This window comes from Gekko japonicus, unplaced genomic scaffold (genome assembly GCF_001447785.1).
Source record: "Gekko japonicus isolate JY-2015 unplaced genomic scaffold, Gekko_japonicus_V1.1 scaffold2055, whole genome shotgun sequence".
In the NCBI taxonomy this organism is placed as follows: Eukaryota; Metazoa; Chordata; class Lepidosauria; order Squamata; family Gekkonidae; genus Gekko; species Gekko japonicus.
In genome coordinates this window covers 142,637-165,196 of record NW_015173733.1, presented here as the reverse complement: position 1 = coordinate 165,196, position 22,560 = coordinate 142,637, and the positions used below count along the sequence as shown (strand labels likewise).

The 22,560-nt window shown below is 44.1% G+C and overlaps 1 protein-coding gene across 1 annotated transcript in view; it reads left to right on the top strand.

Moving 5' to 3' along the window:
- The window catches only part of GRIN2B (glutamate receptor, ionotropic, N-methyl D-aspartate 2B), a 168,626-nt gene that overhangs the window by 106,458 nt on the left and 39,608 nt on the right, over positions 1-22,560 (top strand). Inside the window, exon 7 of the mRNA XM_015423426.1 lies at positions 6,044-6,273. Within this exon, the coding sequence (XP_015278912.1) occupies positions 6,044-6,273 (230 nt within the window). The remainder of the gene's footprint in view (positions 1-6,043; positions 6,274-22,560) is intronic.

Below are 22,560 nucleotides of genomic sequence, written 5' to 3'. Positions count from 1 at the left end.
CCCTGCTTTCTGAATTTGCCCTGAGCAGAGTTATGCCACTGAGTTTCTAAGCCCTAAAAAAAAGAGCGATTTGTAATGGAAATTTAGTCAGAGCCATCCATAAAACCATGCCAAAGGGGGCTGTTGTCCATGTTAACTGTAGACAGCGTACATGGGACAGTTCACGTATCTAAGTAGACATATGCAGACTTTTAAATATTCATGTAGAATTAGTACAGGTGGGAGAACAGCTGAGAATGAGAACTGGACCCTACATGTCAAATTATAAGAGAAATCCAGAAGTGTAACCTTATCAGTCTGTGGCAGCAGTATTAATAGGAGCCCACAATACCACCAGTTCTATGAGGAATATACTTTGTACAAAGCTTACATACCGTAGATTAAATGGCGGGTTCCCCCCCCCCCCTTGCTAGTGAATGCTACATTTAAGATTTTCGTTTAAGTCCCCACAGTGCAATATATGAAAGGAATGTGTACTACTACACTTCCATTTCACTTTTAAATGGTACTAGGCAACACTGGCTATCTTTCCTGAAAGTCATTTGCTCCATGGTACTTTTATTTGATATTTCAGAACAAAATGTTTCTGGATCATAGTAATGTGATTCTCAGTTTACTGCTTTTGAGGCTGTATAGAACAGGTGTGGAGAAAGTCTGTTGATAAACCACCAACCCATGTGCAGTGAACCACTTTGTACTTCCTGGTTGCTGGGATACTTGTAAAAAGTGCTGGAGTAGGGGCACCTCTGTCTGATCCAGCAAGGAATTTCTGACGTTTTGAAGCAAAATTACATACTTGGGATCACTGAACACGGATTAGTTGTGCCTTAACTGTCAAGAGAGTCTGACTACACTGTCCTGCTTTGTAAATTTGGTGGACCAAAGAAATGCTGGTATTAGTGATAGAACAGCTTAAGCAAGATTGAAGCCATTCCACCCCTGCTATGCACACAATTTGCAGCAATGCTTTTGTGTAACTGTGAAGTAAACTGAAGATTTAAAATGTAAGCCCATTACCCATTTTCCTTTCTTTCCCTTTAAAAAACTTGACTTGCATCTTCAAATTTTTAAAATGCAAATTACAAGCATAAATTCAGATAAATTAATTTGCATGCAAAAATAAATGTTGATGAAATGCTTCAGTGTTAAGTATTCAAAAAAGCCAAGAAATGCAAAATGGATGTTTCTCATAATAACTTACCTCATCTGCATTGCATATGTAGGAACCAGATTTGCCATCAGATATATTCATCCAATTCTTATTGAAAGTCAACTGGAGTTGTGGCATATAAGACTGCATTAATAAGCATAACTAATAGCCTCTCTGCACTGTTCAAGTTAGGTGTACGCAAACGTGCAATGGAAAACATTGAGTTCAAGGAATACTTTTTGCCTTGTACTTCACTGCAAAGTTGATTCTAACTGTTCAGATCACAGTGACTTTGTAGGACTAAAAACAGATTTAAACCTGTTTAGTCACATATTTGAATACAATAACAATAAATATGAATCCAAAATGTATTATAGAGTTTGAACCATTGTGAAAATAAGATTTCATTCATGGGAGTGCTCCTGGAATCTAAAACTGTAGTCTGAAAAAGATATGTGGATGTTTGCCAACTCCAGATTGGGAAATACCTGGAGATTTTGGGTGTAGAGTCTGAGGAGGGTGGGTTTTGGTGAGGGGAGGGACTTCATGCCTTACAATCCACCTTCCAGCCATTTTCTCCAGGTGAACTGATCTCTGTCACCCGGAGATCAGGTGTAATCCCAGGAGATTGCCTTAGGGAAAAAATATGCTGGTGATGATTTGGCACCAGGGTTCCCTCTAAGCTGAGTTAGTGTGAGCTAGCTCACAGTTTTTTAACCTCTGGCTCACACATTTTTGTCTTGGCTCAGGACAGATGGCTCCAGAGTAAACTGATTTATGCAGTAGCCAAATTGCCCGCTCACAACTTTAATGCCAGGAGCTCACAAAGTAGGATTTTTGCTCACACGACTCCACACCTTAGAGGGAGCATTGTTTGGCACCTGCTGCATTTTACAGCTAGAGGGGATTTGAACCACTCTGCCTACTGTGCTGTACCCTGGGATTTGCAGGCTATCCTGTTTCTCCTCTACCACCGTAATCTGTATACTCATTTGTTTCAAGGAGTTAAGATAATGGTGCTTACAAACTGTTGCAATTCAATTTTCTTTTCTGTTGTCTCATATTTTCTCAGCCTTTTTTTGGGGGGAGAGGGAAGTTGTCTGCATGAAACTACAGTGTTGTTAACCTGTTTGAGGGTAGAATGCCAAAGCCCTGTTGATGCTCTTGGCAGGAGGAGTGGCTTGAGTTACTGACCTTAGTGGGCCTAACTATTTGATTATTGTAGTGGCATTTTGCAGGGCCCTCGAGCACAGTCCCTCCCCCAACACAAGCCCAGTTACAATAATGGGGGGAGGCAGGGGCAGGAGTTCCTAAACGTTTTCAAAACTAAAATGTGCTAAACTGACATAGTGCTTCCAGCAGATGAGTTTTTTTAAAAAAATAACAACAAATATTAGGATTGCAAATTGGAAGCTGCATGTGGAAATGATTAATTAATGGAAGGATCAGAGCAGGGCAGAGCTCAGAGACTGTGACGGCAGAGAGGAGCCAGGGCTGCTTGAGAGGCACTCTGCTGAACACAGAAGACAGGACAGGCACTCCAAAGCTCGCTCTGGTCCCAGGCTGTGGGGAAGAAGGCAGTAGCAAGATGTGCATATGTTGTATGTCCTGGGGTGGGTGGGAGGAGGGGAGAATAAGCTTGTTATTAAATACTGGGTTCAAGACGCATTGCAGTGAACAACTCTACTTTATTAAGTGATTTCAGGAACACTACAAGACAAACTCCAGGGCTCCCGCCCTGTTTAAATAGCATGCAAGTACCACACCCAAACACACCCCGCTCCCATCAATAGGCTGTTTACATAACACTGCTTCCCCATTGGTCCCCTCCAGAATCCTAGCAACCTATTGTTCCTGAGCAACAAGGTCACCCAGTCTCGGATACTAGCCCAGGGATGACCCATGATCGATACACAACACTTGTAATTGTGTTTTGTTAATGGCGTTAGCATTACATAATGCCAATGGTAGACCTTTTTTAAGAAAAGAAGGGTGCAATTGTAATGAGAAAATACCAATTTTTAGGTTTACTTCTGTGGGGAGGGAGGGAAGCAAGTGTGGGCAATATGCATGTATATGTGCTTGTATGCCTTTCTTAAGTGCCTGATAGGGGGAAGGAAGCAAATAGAAATAATTAATTTCATCACCTCTACTTGCTGCTGGGAGGGAGGGAGGCAGTAGCAGTCACAGGCAAGGACTCTGGTCCTTTCCTTAAATCCTGGTTCAACCCTGTCCCTGAACTTACATTCTACACTACACACAAGTTTACCCCTGTAATCATCTCGGGGTATTTTTACATTCTACACTACAGTCAAGTTCACCCCTGTAATTATCTCGGAGTATTTTTTGTTTCCACATTACATTGAGATCACCCCAGTTTCATCCCACACTTGTCCCAGGATAAACAGATGCTGTTATAACCAGGGATAAACACAAGGTATTGTGTCGCGAGTTGAACTCTGATAAAACCAAGGATGAGATCCAAGTGCAGAAGGGAGCTGTGAGCCTGTCTTGGGGGATGGGGGAACAGAGGCGAAGGTTCACATTCAATACCATAGGTGGCTGGAAAGAAACAGTTCAGGATTATTGCATGGAATGGGATTTATTGTCAAGTAGACATTCTTAGGCTCTCACTGTTATATCTGAGTGGACAATTGCAGGCAAGGCTTGCCCAAGGATTTGGTTCTGCAAATGCCCATGATGCCCCCTACCACGAGAGGACAGTGCCTGCCCTCCCCAGCCCCCTGCCAGGTCATGGCAAGAAGCTGCTGCCCTTCTTTCTCATTCATTGGTATTGGGGCAAGGTCCAGCAGCAGGGTGCACTAGTGCCTGTCTTCCTGACCCCATGCAGCATGGCAGAAAGTACCACCCACCTTCTCACTACTCCATAGGTGAGGCACAGCAGAGGGGAGGAGGAAAAGCCTCCATGTGGCACCTGGAGATCTCCCGCTATTACAGTTGATCTCCAAAAGATCAGTTCCCCTGGAGAAAATGGCTGTTTTCGAGGGTGGGCTCTATGGCATGATACCCTGCTGAGGTCCTTCTCCTCCCCAAATTCTGCCCTCTCCAGGTTCCACCCAAAAAATCTCCCGGTATTTGCCAACCCAGAAGTGGCAATAGGGTTGTCAGATCCCAGCAAGGTGATTTGGGGGGCATTCTGGGAGGGGCTGTTCTCAACATAATGATGTCATGCAGAATGACATCATTGTGTTGGGGTTGCAGTGCTGCACGCACACCTCCCACCTTTCCTCAACCATTTAAAGGGAACCTTCCCTTTAAATGGTTGGGGGGGAAGCAGGTATCGTACACACCTGCCCTGCAAGTGACGAATTTGCGGTTTGCAGGGCAGGTGCACATGGCCCCCGCTTGAAAAGAGCGAGTGCCCTGTGCACCTGGCCTGCAAACCACAAATTTGTTGCTTGCATGGCAGGAGCGGGTGGACCCCACTTGAAAAGAGCAGGCACCCTGCACACCTGCCCTGCAAGCCACAAATTCGCGGCTTGAAGGTCAGGAGCAGGTTGCCCCCCCCTGAAAAGAGTGGGTGCTGCACACACCTGCCCTGCAAGCCGCGAATTCATGGTTTGCAGGGCAGGCGTGCATGATGCCTGCTTTTTTCAAGCGGGCCGCGGATGACTGTTGGGGTGGGGCTTCCCCCTGCCAGCAAACTGGCCATGTCTGGGGGGAGCACCAAAAATCAGGTCATCCCCTGCCCCTACCTGGGAACTGGCATTACTAGCTGGCAGTGGCAACCATAAGTAAAGGAGCTGTGAGCCCCCCCCCCCCCCCCCCCGCCACTACTATGTGGAATGTGACTGTGTGAATTTTATGGCATGCATGATAGTGTCACAGACAATAGTGACAAGCACCAAACCCCTCTTCTTCCCCTTATCCACATTATTTTATATGCTATATAAAGTTTACCATTTTTTTATTTTTGAAAGGCTACTTTTATTTTTATTTTTAGAGAATCTCACAAGCACAATACTTCTATATCCTTCTTTAAAACATGCAAGCAATGCCCAACATTTTGGGGACGGATTTTTTTAAAGAAAAAAATGTATTCTTCAGTTATTTGAAGTTTGTGTGCTTCCTGCTTCCCCTCTCCAGTGTTAAAGTGTGCATAGCCAAGGACTTTGTTAGGAACAATAAATAGGAATATGCTCCCCCCAGGAGGGCTCTTCTCCAGCCCCGTAGCTAGGGATTTTTTTGGGAGGGAGCCTGGGGGGGTAATTCAGTAGGGAAGGTTAGCTTTTAATTGGGTCAACCCCACACTTTATCCTGTGGAAGCAGTGGATGTTTTCTTTACTGTACCTGATGCCATTATATTATTATTATTATTATTATTATTATTATTATTATTATTATTATTATTATTATTATTATTATTATTATTATTATTATTATTATTATTATTATTATTATTATTATTATTATTATTATTATTATTATTATTATTATTTTCCCATGTGCATGCCTTTGTTCCTACTGTCATTGGCAGGGTAAATTTCTCTCTACCTTCCTTGATAACTTATTCATTTAAAGAGTTTATATTCTGATTGGTTTGCTCTCAAGAAAGCAGAATTAGCAATTGCTGTAGTTCAGTGTTACATCTGAACTGATGTAACCATTGGCACCATTGATGTAATTTCCAAACCAGATATCAAAGCCAATATGGTTAGCTATATCAGATGTATTGCTGAATGAAGGTTACCATTAACCAAGGAAAGAATTGGGAGAAGTGCATGACCCATGGGGTGCTCTGGCTTGCCAAAACCTGAAATCTTTAAGAAAAAACTGTATATGTTTGCCTGGTTTTTTAAAATCTTTGTCTAGAAAGGCCCTCAGACTGCAGCAGCTGTTTGACTGATTGTGCTTATACTTTGGTCATTTCAGAGCCTGGTGGTCCTTCTTTTACCATTGGCAAAGCAATCTGGTTATTGTGGGGCCTGGTATTCAACAATTCTGTACCAGTGCAGAATCCCAAGGGAACTACTAGCAAAATCATGGTGTCTGTGTGGGCCTTCTTTGCTGTCATCTTTCTGGCCAGTTACACTGCCAATTTGGCTGCCTTCATGATCCAAGAAGAGTATGTGGACCAGGTGTCTGGGCTGAGTGACAAAAAGGTAATGCATCTATAACCTGATCGTTTTCTTATCATGAAAGCCTTGCCTTTCTTCCCTAGGTTTACTTGCTACATACTGAGTCCATCAATAATAAAGCCATAATGTAATTTCCTGATGATCATGTTAGTAATGAAAATTGTACAAGCTGTGCTTTCTAATTATTTTTAATGGTTTCTCTATTCTTATTGTGATAATCTAGATCCAAGCTTCTCAGAGTATAAGGTGAATCTTTCTATGGGGTAGTATCTTATTGAGATCTGAACAGCTGCCCAGAGACCCACAAGTTACTGTGTAAGACTTGGTAAAAACCAGATTTTTTATATATCTGAACTGGGCAAGATCATACAGAATGGGCCTGCTTCCATCAAAGTTAGTGTTTTATGGACAGCTGTGAACTGAGAGACTAGTTCCCAAACAATCCTACCCTTCTCTCTCCTCCCCCACTCCCCCCCGGACCCTATCTGGGGCAAGTATGAACTCTGCCAGTTAGTTTATCTATCCAGTACTTAGTAATTCAGTCTTTATTGTTTTCTGTGACGCATATCACTATTATTCTGTACTATTCCCTCTTTGCTAATGGGATGAGATAGGGCTGAGGCAGTGATTTATCCAAAGCCACTTCTTTGGATTTTGAACTCTTCAGACTCCCAAGCATCTCCCTAAATACTGCATCACATGTGTAGTCTGAACCTATGTACCTAAATGAATTAAATAATTATATTTAGAGATACTTGTCCTCATACAAACCAGTGGAGGTACAACCAATAGGCACCAGCTGAGGATTTGGAAACAATGCTGTTAACCATCACTGAGAACCTTCAAGGCAATTTGCAAAATCCTTAAAAATAATCATAAAGCAATTACAAAATCAGTCGACAAAAGAAACTGCATCTAAAAGTAGTTAAAATCCTAATTAGCTAAGAGGTCAGAGAAACAAAATGGCCCAGGAGGTAAACCAGCTGGTCGAAACATTAAACAAGCAGTACTGATACCTAAAGCTTGGGTAAACAGACCTTATTTAGTTCATGGAAGATAGCAAAGATAGCACTAGCTTAGCTATGCCATGGGAAGGAGTTCCATAACAAGGGCACAACCACAGTATAGGCTGTGTCTCCAGCAGCCACTCACTTAACTTCTGGAGATGGAGGTACTTAGTATAGGTCCCCTGACTGAAGAATCTCACCTGGATGGAAAAGTTCATAGAGGAGCAGATGGTCCTTCAGATATTCTGATCGCAGACTCTTTAGATCTTTATAGGACAAAGCCAGCACTTGAATTTGTGCCTGGTAACAAACACGGAGTTAGTGAAGATCTTTGAATGTAGGTGAGGTATACTTAACTGACAAAGCTGAGCCTGAATGAATAAAGATCTGGTCCCAGAGAAGCTACATCTCTTAATAGCTTCAGTATCATTCCAGCTCGTATTAAGCATCTTATGCATGTAACATGAGAGGACAGTAATACAGTCATTGATTACAGTTACATAGAAAAGTGGACTATACAGTGTTATAGCTATTCACACAGCTAACTAGATAAAATTCATGATCTTTCCCAAGACGGTGAACAAATTTCTGCAAGTTACCCCCCCCCTTCAGCTGCCTCCAGGGGGACTCTTCTGCATGCATTTTGGCCTAATAGAGCTAGCCAATATCAGCTAAAGTCCTCCCACATATTTCCACTGCAGGTTCTTCCCCAGCCTCCCTCACACTGCTTCTGCTGAGATATTCCTGTGTGCCAAAAACAATGCTGGCAGTCACGTTCAGGAGGGCTTCAGTTGTCAAGACAAACCATGTTTGGAAGAGCGAACACAAATACTGTTGATGGAGGAGGGAAGGGTAGTTATCAAGCGCAATGGGAGCCACTCTGCACTCTGTGAGTGCAGGATTGTATCCAGTGCTGTTGCAATATGCATAACATCATGCCTGTGCTGTTACCATAACCTTTCAGACTGATGGTTAGACTAAACTGGCAGGCTGCATCATGGATGAAATCCCTGTAGGGAGCTTTTAATCAGCAACTGTATGGCCAGCAAGATCACAACTGTCAGCTCTGAAGGGATCACAGATAAACATTTGGCCTTTGCTTTAAAACCACAGATGTTAAAATATCACAACTGGAGCAAAAATTAAGTCACATTCTTAAAGAAAAAAAATCACCCTAAAGAGATTTGCTAAGATACAATTCTTTTTGTCACTTGTGTGACCAGAAACCCTCATGCCCTTTTTGTAAGCTTCCCTGAGTCAAATAGTTGACCACTGCTGCAAACAGAGTAGTCAGCCAGATGGAGAGAAGTGACATACATGCCCAAGGCCCCCAACTGAGGAGAAGTCAGAGATAGGGTCAGATCCCAGATCTTTAAATGGCACCTTTGACCCTAAATTTACTGCTGCATCCTCTGTTTTACAGAAAAGAGACTAGCGAGGCTGAGTGATGACAATAAAGCTTGGGTTAAGTGCTCAAGCTCATGGTGGCCAAAAAAAATTGAGTGGACTTGGAGGAAATTTATTAGACTCATTTCAAACCAGATTCAGTCCTAGGTTTGGGAAGAAAAGGCCCTGAATGATAAGTGGTAGGGCAGTGTATCCCTGGCTGTTTTCCCGGACCTCTTAGTGCCTTTTGATATGCTTGCAGCTGGATGAGTGGAAAGTGGTGGGCATTGTACTATGGTGGTTCTGCTCCTACCTGGCTGGCAACTTTCAGAAGGTGGAGAGGCCCTACTTCTTGACTCCATGACTTTTATGTTTTGGAGTCCCACAAGGGCCAATCTTGTCCTTCATGCTATTTAACATCTACATGAAATTACTTGGAGAGACCATCCAGATGTTTGACGTGAGGTGTTACAAATATACAGATGAAATTCCACTCTGGTTCTCTCTGAGAAATGAGTCAGGTGGATCTGAGGAGGTCCTGCACAAATGCTTGGAGAAGGTAAGAGGACAGAAAAAGACCAATAAACTGAAGCCAAGACAAGACTGAGGGGCATTTGGTCAATGGTAAAGCTGCTCAGGGAATGAGTCAGTGTATCCTGGGGGGAGGGGGTTGAACTCCTCCTGAAAGACCACATCCATACCTTGGGGTTCTTCTGTATCCTGTCCTATGGTCAGAGGCTCAGATGTTCACTGTGGCACATAGCACCTTTTCAGTTTTGTCTGATAACAGTATCTACAACCATTCCTTGCAAGGTGTGATTTGGCCGTCATGTGGTCAACATCCTAGTTAGATTAGTGCAGTGGGGTTTATATGGGGATGCATTTGAAGACTTTTTAGAAACTTCAGTTCAAGATACAACAGGTTGGTTGTTGTTGGGGACAGATACAGTGACCATATCACCCCTGTACTGAAAGATCTGCATTGCCTACTTATAACTTACCTTTAAGGATTTGAATGGCTTGTGGCTAGGTTCCCTGAAGTCAAGCCCACCAGTTAAAGTCCTAATCTCAAGCATTATTCCTAGTGCTCCTGCCCACAGAGATGAGACAGGCCTTTTCAGTGGTGGCACCCTGCCTGTGGAATGTTCCCTCCCTTGAAGTTAGCTTGGGATCTACATTAATGACTTTTAGGCACCAGATCAAAATGTTTTTATTCAACCCAGCTTTTAACCAAATTTGCGTCCTCTTGTCCTATTTTCTCCCTGCTTTTATGCAGCTGCTTTTATATCTGTTCTTATGTTTATTTTAGTGGTTGTTGTTTTAAAATATTGTTGATGGCTGTTGTTGGTTTTAATTTACTGAGCATTTGTTTATAAAATTATTATTTATTGTTTTGTTTTATGCCATTAGCTGCCTCAGACAGACCTTGAAAAGTGCAGGAAGCAGGTGCTGGGAAGAACCTTTATCTGTTTGAGACTGTGGAGAGCCACTACCAGCTAGGGTAGTGCTTGCCAGATAGTGCAATGGTCTGACTCTGTACAATCTAGTCCATTCTCCTCAAAACCTCAATTTCCTACCAAATAGGCAGGGTTTGAGCCAAAGAAAGGCATGTATATTAACACAGGTGCTGTCCACAGAGCAACCTGTGTTATTGAGCCAGCTTGGCTGCATTGTTCTTGCCCCAAGAACAATGCAGCTTCCTGGGGGGGGGGGTTCAGGCACAATCTGTGGGGGCAGGCTGTAAGAGATCACTGTGAAGCCCATTTGTTCATCTGCATGAAGCACTGGAGCCCAAGAATTTGTTGATTAGATCCGAAGACATCCAACCAATATATATGGCAAACAAATAGGGCTGGCAGGCCCTTGATCTGGAGGGGGGTTCCCCTGCTTTTGTGGGGGCCTTTCCGCAAAACCCTGCCCGCAAATGCCCCCAAACGTGATATAATGACGTCACCCAGAAGTGATGTCATCAAGTTGCTGACGTCAAGGGGGTGACACTCTAGTTTTTGGGCAAAACTCTATGGTAAAATTGGGCTCAAACTATAGAGTTATGCCCAAAAACTAGAGTGCCATCCCCAACGCTGGCACCATGATGACACCACTTCTGGGTGATGTCATCATGGTGTGTTCACTTTGCGTGCGTGCCAGAAGATCCCAAGACAGACCCTGGAGCCCCCTGGCAATCCTACAAACAAACAGAAAACAAAAACAAACTGCAGCTGCTTCTGCACTTATGAAGGCAGTTGGATGTGTTGTCACTAGAGCTGCTGCCCAATCACTTCTCTTAACCAGCATCTGCAATCGCAAAGACTAGTACTGGAAGCTGCATCTCTCTAATGGGACCAGTCTACAGCAGAACACTGCATTCAGCATTCTCTGTCACTGATGAAAGCAGGGTTGTTAACAGCAGCACAAGTGGACTAGATCAATACATTTCTTCTCTTAAAGGTAAACATGGGAACTCCAGTGCCCCTAAAGTATGGCCCTCTTGTTTATCTAGAATTTCGTTGATATACATTTATTTGATAGTGGCCAGGTCTCTAATCTGATTTAAAATAATGCAAGTAAAGATGAGTTGGCCAAAGCTGAATACAAAATGAAAGACTTATAAAATATATGCTTTTTGGAAGCACAGATATGGTATGTGTCAGGGGGCCGTTCTGGATCCCCTTCCTTGTAGAAGTGCAGGGAGGAGCACAGATGGCTGCAGATGACTTGAATGGAGAGCTGGCCACCTTGATGCTGCCTTCCCTGTACATGAAGTGACAGGGGCATGCAGATTAGAGATGGTATACATTGTAGACACACGCATGCACACACCCCTATTGTACTACCGGTATCTGGAAATCTGTTGAAAATTCCTAAGTATGTAAAACAAATGTATGTAAAACAAACAACTCTGGTTCCACACACTCCAGTTAATGGATCAATGTAGTCAATTTCAAACTTTGTTTTACAAGATTGTAGTTTTAAAATCCATTACACATAAATGTTATTAATCAATAGGCCCCAAGGTCTGAGACTGACCATACAATTGCAAGCAGAGTTCTATGTCACCTGAATCAGTCCTAAATTCTTAATCCATTGAAGCCATCCTAAGCACCCTTCTAAAGCTAGTGAAGTCAATAGACTTAAAATGATGTGGCTTTGTTTAGCACTGTGCTGATAATCTAGCAAAGCACATTCTTACCTTTAAATATTTGTACAGCCTCGTTTCAAATCAGTAAGTTTTTAATTAAAGATAAGTACTTGTTCAGAGGGGGTGAATGATTTTAAGCATACTTTCTGGGAAGTCAGTCTCTTTAAAATCAATGAGATGTGCTTTTGAGTGAATATATTCAGGACTGACGAGGTGACAGGCAGCACAATCCCTTTCTCAAACACTGGGGAATGTTTGAGGTACTGCAAGGCAGGGATATTCCTCACCTATAAACTTTTAAGGAACACAGTTGTCTCTGTCTTATATTTTTCATAGAATTCTCCACTGTATCTGGATGTCTCAATCTACTAAACTTTGGCACTCTAAAGAGAGGGAGTGCTAAAGTTGTTAGAAAGTAGAGAAAATAGAGCTGACTAGTCCAAGTTTGCATATAAGGCCTGTGATAGGGTGAGGAGTTGCAGCCCTAGATTTATCAGGGAGTATTCAGACTTGGTCTTTTTAAATTTTAATTTTCCTCCACTCTCCAATAGAAGCTACTTTGCTAGAAGAAAATAGGCTGATTAGTTCTAAAGCTATGAATGTTTAAAGACATTAGTGTGTGATACATTTCTGCCTTCTCTGGGTTTTTTCCCGTCTTTAAATCTCTGCTCAAAGTAGAACAGCTTAAAACACTGGTGTGACTGTGATGTGCTTTAGCTTTAACTCATTTCTCATAGGATCCTCTCTTTTCCACTACGCTGCAGGGATTAATGGTGGTAAAAACTTGTAATGGGACTCTTCAGGATTAGTGGGAGTACAAATGTGTTTTTTCCAGCACCTTAAGCAGATAAGGCCTAGAGACATTCACAGAGTAGGCATGCTGACGTTTTGGCTTGATTTACTCCTGGTAGAAGGGGTGGGTGGAAATCTGTCAGTAGGCTCTGCTACATGTGTTATGAGATGATGGAGGATTCTTTGCATATGATTGAAAGAGTTTGACTATCAAGATACTCCTTCCAGTAACTTTCCCTTGCCTCTTCCCTTACTGTAATGTCACAAGATACTTTTTAAACAGGGGTCTTTTTGTAGCAGGAACTCCTTTGGCCACACCCCCTAATGTAGCCAAACCTCCAAGAGCTTACAGAGCTCTTCTTACAGGAGCTACTGTAAGCTCTTTGAAGATTGGCTACATTATGGGTGTGTCACCTAATATGCAAATGAGTACCTGCTACAAAAAGAGCCCTGCCGCGCACACATCCAACTGCCTCACCAAAATGATTGCATCTTTAATTTCGTTGTACTATGTACAATGACAATAAAGTATATCATCATCATCATTATCATCATCATCATCATCATCGCCTTGAAAGCCCCTTCCTGGGGTTGCCGTAAGTCAGTTGTGACCTGATGGCACGTATGCATGTAGTCATGATATAGGAACGAAAACTTCAGATTCAAAGGCAGTATTCCCTGAGGGCAGCAGGGGAAGGGCCTACATGTCCTGTTTGTTAGTTTCCATAAGTATCAATAACACACCATTCACAGCTGTCCCATAACTCCCTTAAGTGAGAAGCAGAGGTGGTTTGCCATTGTCTTCCTTTGCAGAGTCTTCCTTTGCAGTCTCCCATCCAAGTCATCCCATCCTGCTTAGCTTTAGAGTTCTGATGAAATTGAGCTGTACCATGCTGTCTTCCCTCCCCATCGTGACTAAGAGCCATTAACAGATTGTTCTCACATGTTTGTTGAATCCCCTGTTAAAGCTCTCTAAACCAGTGGCCATCAGCACATCTTGTGTCAGCAAATTCCATATATTTTAACATGTTAATTTTGGAGGTCTTAAGTTTCAACATCCTACCTAGCAGCCTATTTTTTTCTTCTCCTGACTACATATCCCAATATTAGTGGTACAGATATACACCATGACCACTGATTTCTCTCCCACACTTGGAAGCCTATCTAAATGGCACATGACATCTACGGTTTTCTCACCTGGCTAGCAAACTATCACATAGTCAAGATACTCATAACAAAATCCTCTCTATATTCCCAATATGCAAATCTCTCACTACCAGGGCTTCTTACTCCAGCAAGATGCAAGATGAGTGAGAAATGGGTCCCTTATGAGAGATCATTTCCCTGTTCCTCAATTGACGCTCCCTTGCTCTAAGACAGTGATACTCACTGTGGTTCTTTGATGTTCCACCTGTGGCTCCTCCGAACCCCATTCCCCAGTGTTGCACCTGCCCCATGTTTCAGGAATATGGACAGGGCCATTGCCTAGTAGGGCTTATGGCTGGCAGGTGATTACTACCTTGGCATAGCTGCTGCTGGAGGATGGGTAAGCTGCAAGGCTCATGCCAGGGATGGAAGTAATGAGCCCATCCTCTCCAACAACCCCCAACCCTACTCCTCAGCCTCTGTGCTTCTGTCCCAGCACCCATGCAGCTGCCAGGAAGATAGCAAGCTGGCCACAAAGAACAGAGATTAAAGCCACCACCATGGCAGCCACCCAGAAAAAGAGCAAGCTGGCCACGTGTGATGGTGGTTTTACTCCTTGACTTGGAACCTCCCTTCAGAGAACACTCATAGTCTGACCTAAGCCAGTTCCTGCAGTGGGAGTCCTGAGTACCCTTTACTTCTCTCCCTGGCTTCTCCCTTTCTCCCCAGAATGAGGTAGATCAGGCTCCTGTGGCTGCTGGTCAGATCCAAGTGAGTGGGGTGTGCAGAAAAAAAAGACAAGATGCTTTGCCCATCCTTCCTCTGCATAGCTGTCAGCGAGCTGCCATTGAGAGTTCTGGTTCCCTGAGTGTGTTCCCTTCCCCCTTGGCCTTTTCTGTTGTATTCTTCACATTCTTGTTTTTGTAGGTGCCTGTAACAGCTCAAGGTTACCCAGCTGGAGTGGGAAGACGAAGCCCTGTTATCTGCTCGCTTGTTAGTGGTATCTTTTGCCTGTGAACCAAGGGCCTGTTTTGAGAAAGACAAACCGTTACATTCCCATGCAATTACCTGTCAGTGCCTTCCTTATTCGCGCCGGCGGGAAAGGGATTTATTGGTTATAACTTGGTTCAAAGTTCCTTTATTATGTTACCCTCTGGGGTCTGTGTCCATTCCTAACAATTCTAGTGTTCCTGCTTCTTTCAAACGCTTTGGAATAAATTTTGCTTTAACCTTTAAACGTGGATTTATTTTGGAGTCTTTGGAGATTCAACAATAGCCCAGATGAGTAGTCCTGTGGCTCTTCTTGTTGATGGTGATGGAGAATGTTTCTCTCTGTGACCTGTGGACTGAGTACCACTGCTCTAAGACCTTCATTCTGTGGCACAGCCCATGAGATGTCAGGTTAAGAGTAACATTCCTTTACCATATCCTTGAAAGTCTATGCCCTGCCCTGCCTCTTTCGGTTCTTCCAGGTCAGCCACTCTGGCTCACTTTTTCCTGAAGTGCCAGGAGTCATTCCACTGAGCACACACATGGCTTCTGATCAGAAGGGACATGAATAATTTGCTCGTCCTCTTTTCACACTTCTGATGTAATAGTCAAAGACTAAACGTGAATATATTTTTACATCTTTTCTTGAGCTCCAGACACCGATAGAGCTGGGTAAGGTGCTGTATATTTCCGTGGCTCAATGGTGGCTCAATGGTGGCTCAATGGTGGCTAACTTTGGCCCTGTCCACACGAGGAGTTTTGGGCCGGGAGTGGGCCGGATCGGGGCCGGAGCAAACAGGCGCGATCCCACCGCAACATCTGGGCAGCGTTGCGCACCCGTCCCCGATCCGGCCCTTCCCCCGAAGAGACGCATCAAAAATAAACCACCTACCGAGGTGGTTCATCCACGACGGCCGCATCAACGCCGGCCGTGGGATCGCCGGCCTGTCTTTCTGCCGGCGCATCCCCAGCTCCTGCCTGAACTGCGCATGCTCAGACATGCGCAGTTTGGCAGTCTCCCGTTCCCCTCCGTCGCTTCCCCCGGCATCTGATCGTGCCGGGGAGGGAATGCACCGCAGCTCAGGGGATCAATGTGATCCCGCCGCGGCGTGTTTCTTTTGGTGCAGCTTTCAAAAGCCGCGCTTCAGCCCGTCCCTTTCCCCCCCGTGTGGCAGGGGCCTTTGATGGACCAAGGGTCTGATTGAGTATAATGCAGTTTCATGGGTTCACATGATGCACAGATTATTGTGATGAGACTTCTGTCCAATTCTACCATTAACATTTTGCATCCAGTAATTAATCACATGACTGCATACATGTGAAAACATTTTTCCACAGTTGATCACCTGCACAACTCTTCTTGAACCATAAAAATCCAAAAGTCTGCCATTGGACCACTGCAAGAAAGGTGCATGGAAAATGCAACAAACAATTAGCTTTTTCATACCATAGATAACTTTTGAAATTATTGCTATTAGGTGCTATGGGACTGAGTTTTGGACCTTCATGAAATACGGAGCTGTGAAGGTTGGGGCTTTCAAGGCCTTTCAAGAAGAGGTAGCATTTTGTGTAATGTGGCCAGAGTGGACTCGATCTTTTACAGACAGACTGAACCCAATCGGCCTTCTGAATGCAGTTATTACACATAAGACATCAGGTTATAACTTTTTAGTGTCAACGCCTGTGTGCACAGAACAGTTAACAGCCAAGAATATATTCTTGGTGAATGTTGGCTTTCTCTCAGCCTTAGGATTCTCACAATGTAAATGTGAGTTCCTCCCCTGTGAGGCCCAGGCTCCGCCGTGGGAGGGAGGCCTCCGGTTGCCGTGGTCCCGTAGGGTGGACATGAGGGATGGGCCTGGCAACAGGGCAGAATAAGAAGAAAAGAGGCAAAAGGAGACCTCAGGCAGGCAGGGGACAAGGTTAACAGCACCTTAGGCGTCCCTCTAACTGCACAAACTAGACTTCAAACCACCAAGGCTGCAGGGGCTTTCTTCAGAGCGTTCCCTCTCTCTCAATGTCTCTGTCTTCTCCAGTCTTGTCTGTGTCTCTGTCCTCCTCGATCTCCTGCCTCTTTTTCTTATACCTACGCACCACTCCCAGCACCCGTCCGCTCCGTGCCAACCTCCCTCCCTGTGTAGCCCTGCCCCCCTTCATAACCCTCAACGTGGTAGGTTTAGCAGGGGTGGAGTCATCTTCCGGCTGTCGGCCGCAGGGTGCAGGGGCTGTGAGCGATGCGACATCTTTCGGCTCGTCTTCAGCTGCGCCTCTCCGCCATTCCTCTTCCACTGTGTTTTGTGGCTCTCTCGGTCACCTTCTCACCTGACCGCCTCGTTCCCAGAGCCAGGGGAATGTCTGGGCGTTGCCCTCTTCACTGTGTTGCTTCTCTTGCCCCAGGCGCGGTTCCGCCTCCCGAGACTCCTCCGGCTGCAAGGAGGGGATTTTTTCAGGTACGTGCCACGTCTTTGGGTTGTTGAGGAAGGGACCGCCCCCATCCCAGGAGGCCGGGAGCTTGAACTGGGTGACCGGAACATACCCTAACTTAGCCAGTTTCCATCGGAAACTGGGACCAGTGATAACTTCAGTCTCTTCCTAACACATTCAGTCTGCTAGCTTACTTTCTCATAAAAGACTGACTCTGGAACTTCCAAAGTCTCCTAAGAAAGGTGTATCAGGCTACCCTTCTGCACACACAACTAACCCTCTTTCCAGAAATTCATTGCTTGGACTCAAAACAGTCTCCTGAGACAGGTTCTCTCCCAACTAATACTCTGAAGAAGCTGTCATGATTCTGTCTCTTTCTCAATCCAATCCAGGACTGGAAAGGGAAAGGATCATGGACTGAGACAATGAATTTTACACAAAAACCCAGGAGAGGTAGTCTCTCTTTGGATTTAAGACATTTGCCACCAGAACCTTTCACTATAGTCCCCTTCCAGCCCAAGAGAAGGTTCAAACTCTTGACTGGCTTTTGGGACTTAATCCAAGAATATGCTTAGCCAGGTAGCAGCAATTGGACAAGCAGTCTCAGGCACTAAGGAAAAAGGCTTGGAGTCAAGGTATATCAATCAGACACAGGTTATAAACAGATAGGGTTTATTTATCACAGAACTTAGCAATCAGACCAGAAAAGACATTTAAAAAAGACATTAAAACATCCCTCTGTGGCCCTTACTAAACATTAAAGATCTACATAGTTACCAGGATGATCCATAGTCCAGAAGCATCAGTATAAAGTCCAATTAGGTCCCATCTTTGGGCCAGTATGCAGCCATGTGCTCAGCTGCACAACACAGTCCTTTGTCTCATGCCTCATGGCTGAGACAAAGCATTTCCAGAATAAGTCCACAGACAGCAGGTAACAAGAACAGAACAGCAAGCAGAAAATCTGAGCTCGTGTCTTTGTGTTCAGCCTGATAAAGGGCAATCCCAGGTTTCAAATGACTCTGGCCATGAGCCAATTGACAAGACCTGGGACCGTCCAAGTGTCCTGAATGGTCAGTAGTCTTGAAGGCCACACCTGCAGAATGTGACTCCAAACTCCTAACCACTCCTCTATGTTGGTACGTGACTCCTGGCATCTAGGCACAACCAGGCGCCAGTAGGTCTGCCAGAAGTGTGAAACATGTGTAGTTATATGGCATGGCAATTGAACAAATTGTCAGGCAACTAACCTCGAGAGGAAATCAAACCAGCAGGGGGTACATTCCAAAGGGGGGAGAACATGAAACCTTATAGTATCACAAGAGATACAGAAGGTTATAGGAATCACACAAGGGATACATGAAAGCTACAGGAATCAATATTTCTATACAGAAGCAAACCCTATATGACCTGAACTAACCGTGTAACAGCTTTTTCTCTCTCACTCACCCCTCCCATTAGGCTTCCTCAGCCATTCATGAGCCCTCAATGGTTGTTAGCTGCTCTGCACACACACCAAACAGATATGCAGGAGACCTGTGATTGACAGAAAAGGGCAGCACCTCTGCCCATCCATCACAGGAGCTTATATTGGCTCTTAGACTACACAAATAAGGAATTTACTCTTATTCACAGGGTATCCCTTAAGTCTCTTGACACAATCTAAATAGTGGCTTTGAGGTTTATTCTTTATTTTCTGCAGATATTTCAGAACTAGTTGTTGTTTCAGACAGAAATACAGGTCTAGACAGTTGTTCTGGTCTAGTAACCAACTCTTACATTCTTCTGCAGCACCGTTCTGATGTTTGAAGATATGGTGTAGCCTAGCAACATGGTTTGTGTTGAGTCTCTATAGTAACTTGGATGTAACATGATGTTCCGATCAGAGATCCAAATGATCAGAGAACAGGCTGTATAGCTCTAAATTACTATTCTAGTGAATATGGAGACTACATAGATTTGGTTTGTGATTAGAGGCTCAGGGAAATTATTGCAGGGCTGTTTGTAGGCATTTTGCTTTCTGTAGTTATGTGTGATGGAAGGGTTCATCTGCCAACTGGAGTCTCCCTTTGATTCCTCAAGAATGTACTATTTTTTACTCCCTCTCAGAATTGCTTGACAATTATTTCTGTACTTTTGGGCAACTCAGTGATATCATAACTTCTTTTTTGATGCCTCTTCTGTGATGACATTATGAGAAACAAATGACAGCAAGATGTCACAAAACATCTAGGTACCAAGCACATCATAGTTCAGAACCGGGTGTCAAGACTATTGTGAAGAAATGCATTCTTCATTAAAGGTTTAAACTAAGCAAAACCTCCACTTTAAGTTTTAAAAAGGTTTTCTGTCTCTTGGCAGAGAACAGGCAGAAGGGGGAAAGTCATCAATTGCTTTCCAGCCTCACCTGTTTTAGAAATGCTAACAGGTCTAGCAAGAGACAATGGGATGGTCCAGCTTCTCATACCTCTAGCTAGATAAAGGTAAAGGTTCCCTTGCTCGAAAGCCAGTCAAATCCGACTCTAGGGTTGCAGTGCCCATCTCCGTTTCCAAGCCGAAGAGCCAGCGCTGTCCAAAGACATTTCCATGGTCATATGGCCGGCATGACTAAACACCAAGGCGCACAGAACACTGTTACCTTACCACTGAAGTGGTACCTATTTATCTACTTGCAATGTCTTGCTTTCGAACTGCTAGGTTGGCAGGAGCTGGAACTAGAGACGGGAGCTCACTCCGTCATGCGGCACACTTGGGTCTCGAATTGCTGAACTACCGACCTTTCACAGCAGTTCAGCGTCATAACCACTTGAGCCACCACAGCACTCATACCTCTAGGTAGATAGGGGATATCGAAAAGGAACAGACATTTGGAGGAATTAAGTGCTAGAAAGACTGCAGGAAAAATCTCCTGGAGACTTCACGAAAATCTTTGATCTGGCCTGACTTGGTCAGTGGGAGGAGAAACAGAAATGAAAAAACTCCTGGAAGCAAGGAGGAGGCTGTTCTGTGCTGATTCTATCAAAGCACACTTTTCTCTGGGGTCTGTCGCAGGCAGCCATTGCCATGTGCTGGACTGCACACCTGAAAGAGGCTTTGAGGTAATGTGTTTTACGCTTTACTGTTGAATCCCTTGCTCAAACTGGTGCTGTGCTCAGAGTCTGCTTGTGGACATTTTTAAATAAAAAGTTTTTTGATACTTGTAGAGGTTCTCTGGTACCACATAGAACTCCACCATCTTGAATTTGCTATTTTAAAAGGAGCACCAGGAGGAAGGGTAGGGGCAGTCAGTTGCCAAGTGGCTACTCCCCCAGTAGTGCACAATGCAATAAGCTGTCCCCGTGATAACTAGAAGCTGGTTACTGGGAGACCCTGGCTGGGATCACACACACTCAATAATCCACTTTCAGTGTACTTTCCAACGGGATTTTACTATGTGAACTGGCAAAACCCAATTGGAAAGTGCATTGAAAGTGGATTGAAAGTGGATTATTGAGTGTGTGTGATCGCAGCCAAGGAGTCAAGGCCTCAGAACTTGAAAGGGAAGCTGGGAGTCCTGACACTCCCAGTAGGCAATTGCTACAAAGGTCAGGTAGTGGCGGCAGCTGAACAGTGAGAGAGCGAAAAACCCCTCTGGGTGTTGGGATTACCTTGGAGGACATGGTGGAATAGGGTCAACAGGTCAGAGCAGGACTGTTCCACTACACTATTTAAAAACAGTTTGATTATACTGCACCTCTAAAACCATGGGTTTGAACTCTTGCAGGTCAGATAAAGTGTTGTCCAAGTGGAATCTATTCCAGGGGAACTGCTGTTTGCCCAGCTGAGGAAATTTATATGTAGCCATCAGTATATGTTAGGTCCAAACTAGATGAGATGTTGTTCTCAAGCTGCCTTGGAGACATGCCATTATTTTGTAGCAGAGAGTTCCCAACAGAAAACCCTTTTAAACAGCAACACAAGGGAACAGTTGTGGTCAAGATTACTGTGACATTGGGGGGGGGGGGCTTCTGCCTTCTTGTGCCATTTTTCTAACTCAAAATGGCACTGGAACATATGGGCGAATAATGCCCACAGTGCCATTTTGCATTTGTAAGAGGGAATGGGAGATGGCAGAAACCCCTTCTCTTCCTGTGTGGGAGTGGTTCTAACCAAAGTCAGGTCGCAGCAGTGCTGTCAAAAGTTCCCCAGTGGGAACTCCTACAAAATGGTGGTGTGTCTCTGGGGGCACTATCTTGTCTGGTTTAGACCAAAGTCTTCCCAATGGGAAACAGGCTCCCTAAAACCATTTCAGATCAGCAAAATGGCATGGGGGGAGGCTAAAGACTCCTCTCCCCACACATCATGCCGGAAATTAAGCAGAGAACCCTTAGCTGACATTAGGCTTAAAGTCTTCACATTAATCACATGGGGGACATAAGGACTTCAAAATGTGTGAATTGATCTAAATCACCCAAGGGATGTTGGCAGTTGGCATAGCATCAGCATCTTTTGTTTTATTTATCTGCACTTTGCTTTGCTGCTAAAGAAGTGACGTAGTATGAATGTGAGAATTTCCAGAGCAGATGAGCCCTTTCGGTGCAGACATTTCACTGATCCCTTGCATGTCCCTGACAGTTCACTTTCTAGATGGACTCAGCCCAGTTTAGCACCTGCTGTGCAGTCTGTATGCTTGGCTTTGCATTACAAATGTGGAGAAAAGGGTGTCTGCTTCTTCAGCAGGCTGCTCTTGTGAGTGCTTAACATTAAATAAAGAACGCTATATGGTGTATAGATGTGTGCAAAGTCTCTCTTTGCATTGGTCCTCTTTGTCAGTGACGATAATTATATTTCCCTAAGTTTTAAAAGTAATGGGGGGAGTGATGCAGGATGATGCAGGAAACAATATGAGAAAGTTGCCAAGAGGGATTAAGAGTTGAAACCTCCTATAGATCTATTTTTTGTACATGGCTGAGCCACACTCTAGACCTACAGATAAAGACAATATTTTTTCAGACTGTTTAAATATCACGTGCGCAGCGAGTCCACCATTATTCTGGTAAATAGGTTTTATTTATTTTTTCAAAACCTGAAAGCTGGATGTTATTTCTTGATCGTTTTGGTTAATTTGTTGTATATAATTTTAACTGTTCGTGATTATTTGTGCAATAAAAAACTTTTTAAAAATATAGATAGATAGATAGATAGATAGATAGATAGATAGAGATAGAGATAGAGATAGAGATAGAGATAGATATATATCCCTGAAAGCTGTGCTTCACTAGAGCTTTCTTTAAAATGCCAATATGCACACAGACAGCTGAGCATTCCATGCACACTTTTAACCTTGCTTTATAATATACTGAAGTAAAATGAGAGTGACACCTTGAAACTTGTCAGATTTCAGAATTGCTGGAATCATATAAGGTCAAGGGAAAGACTAGAACCAAG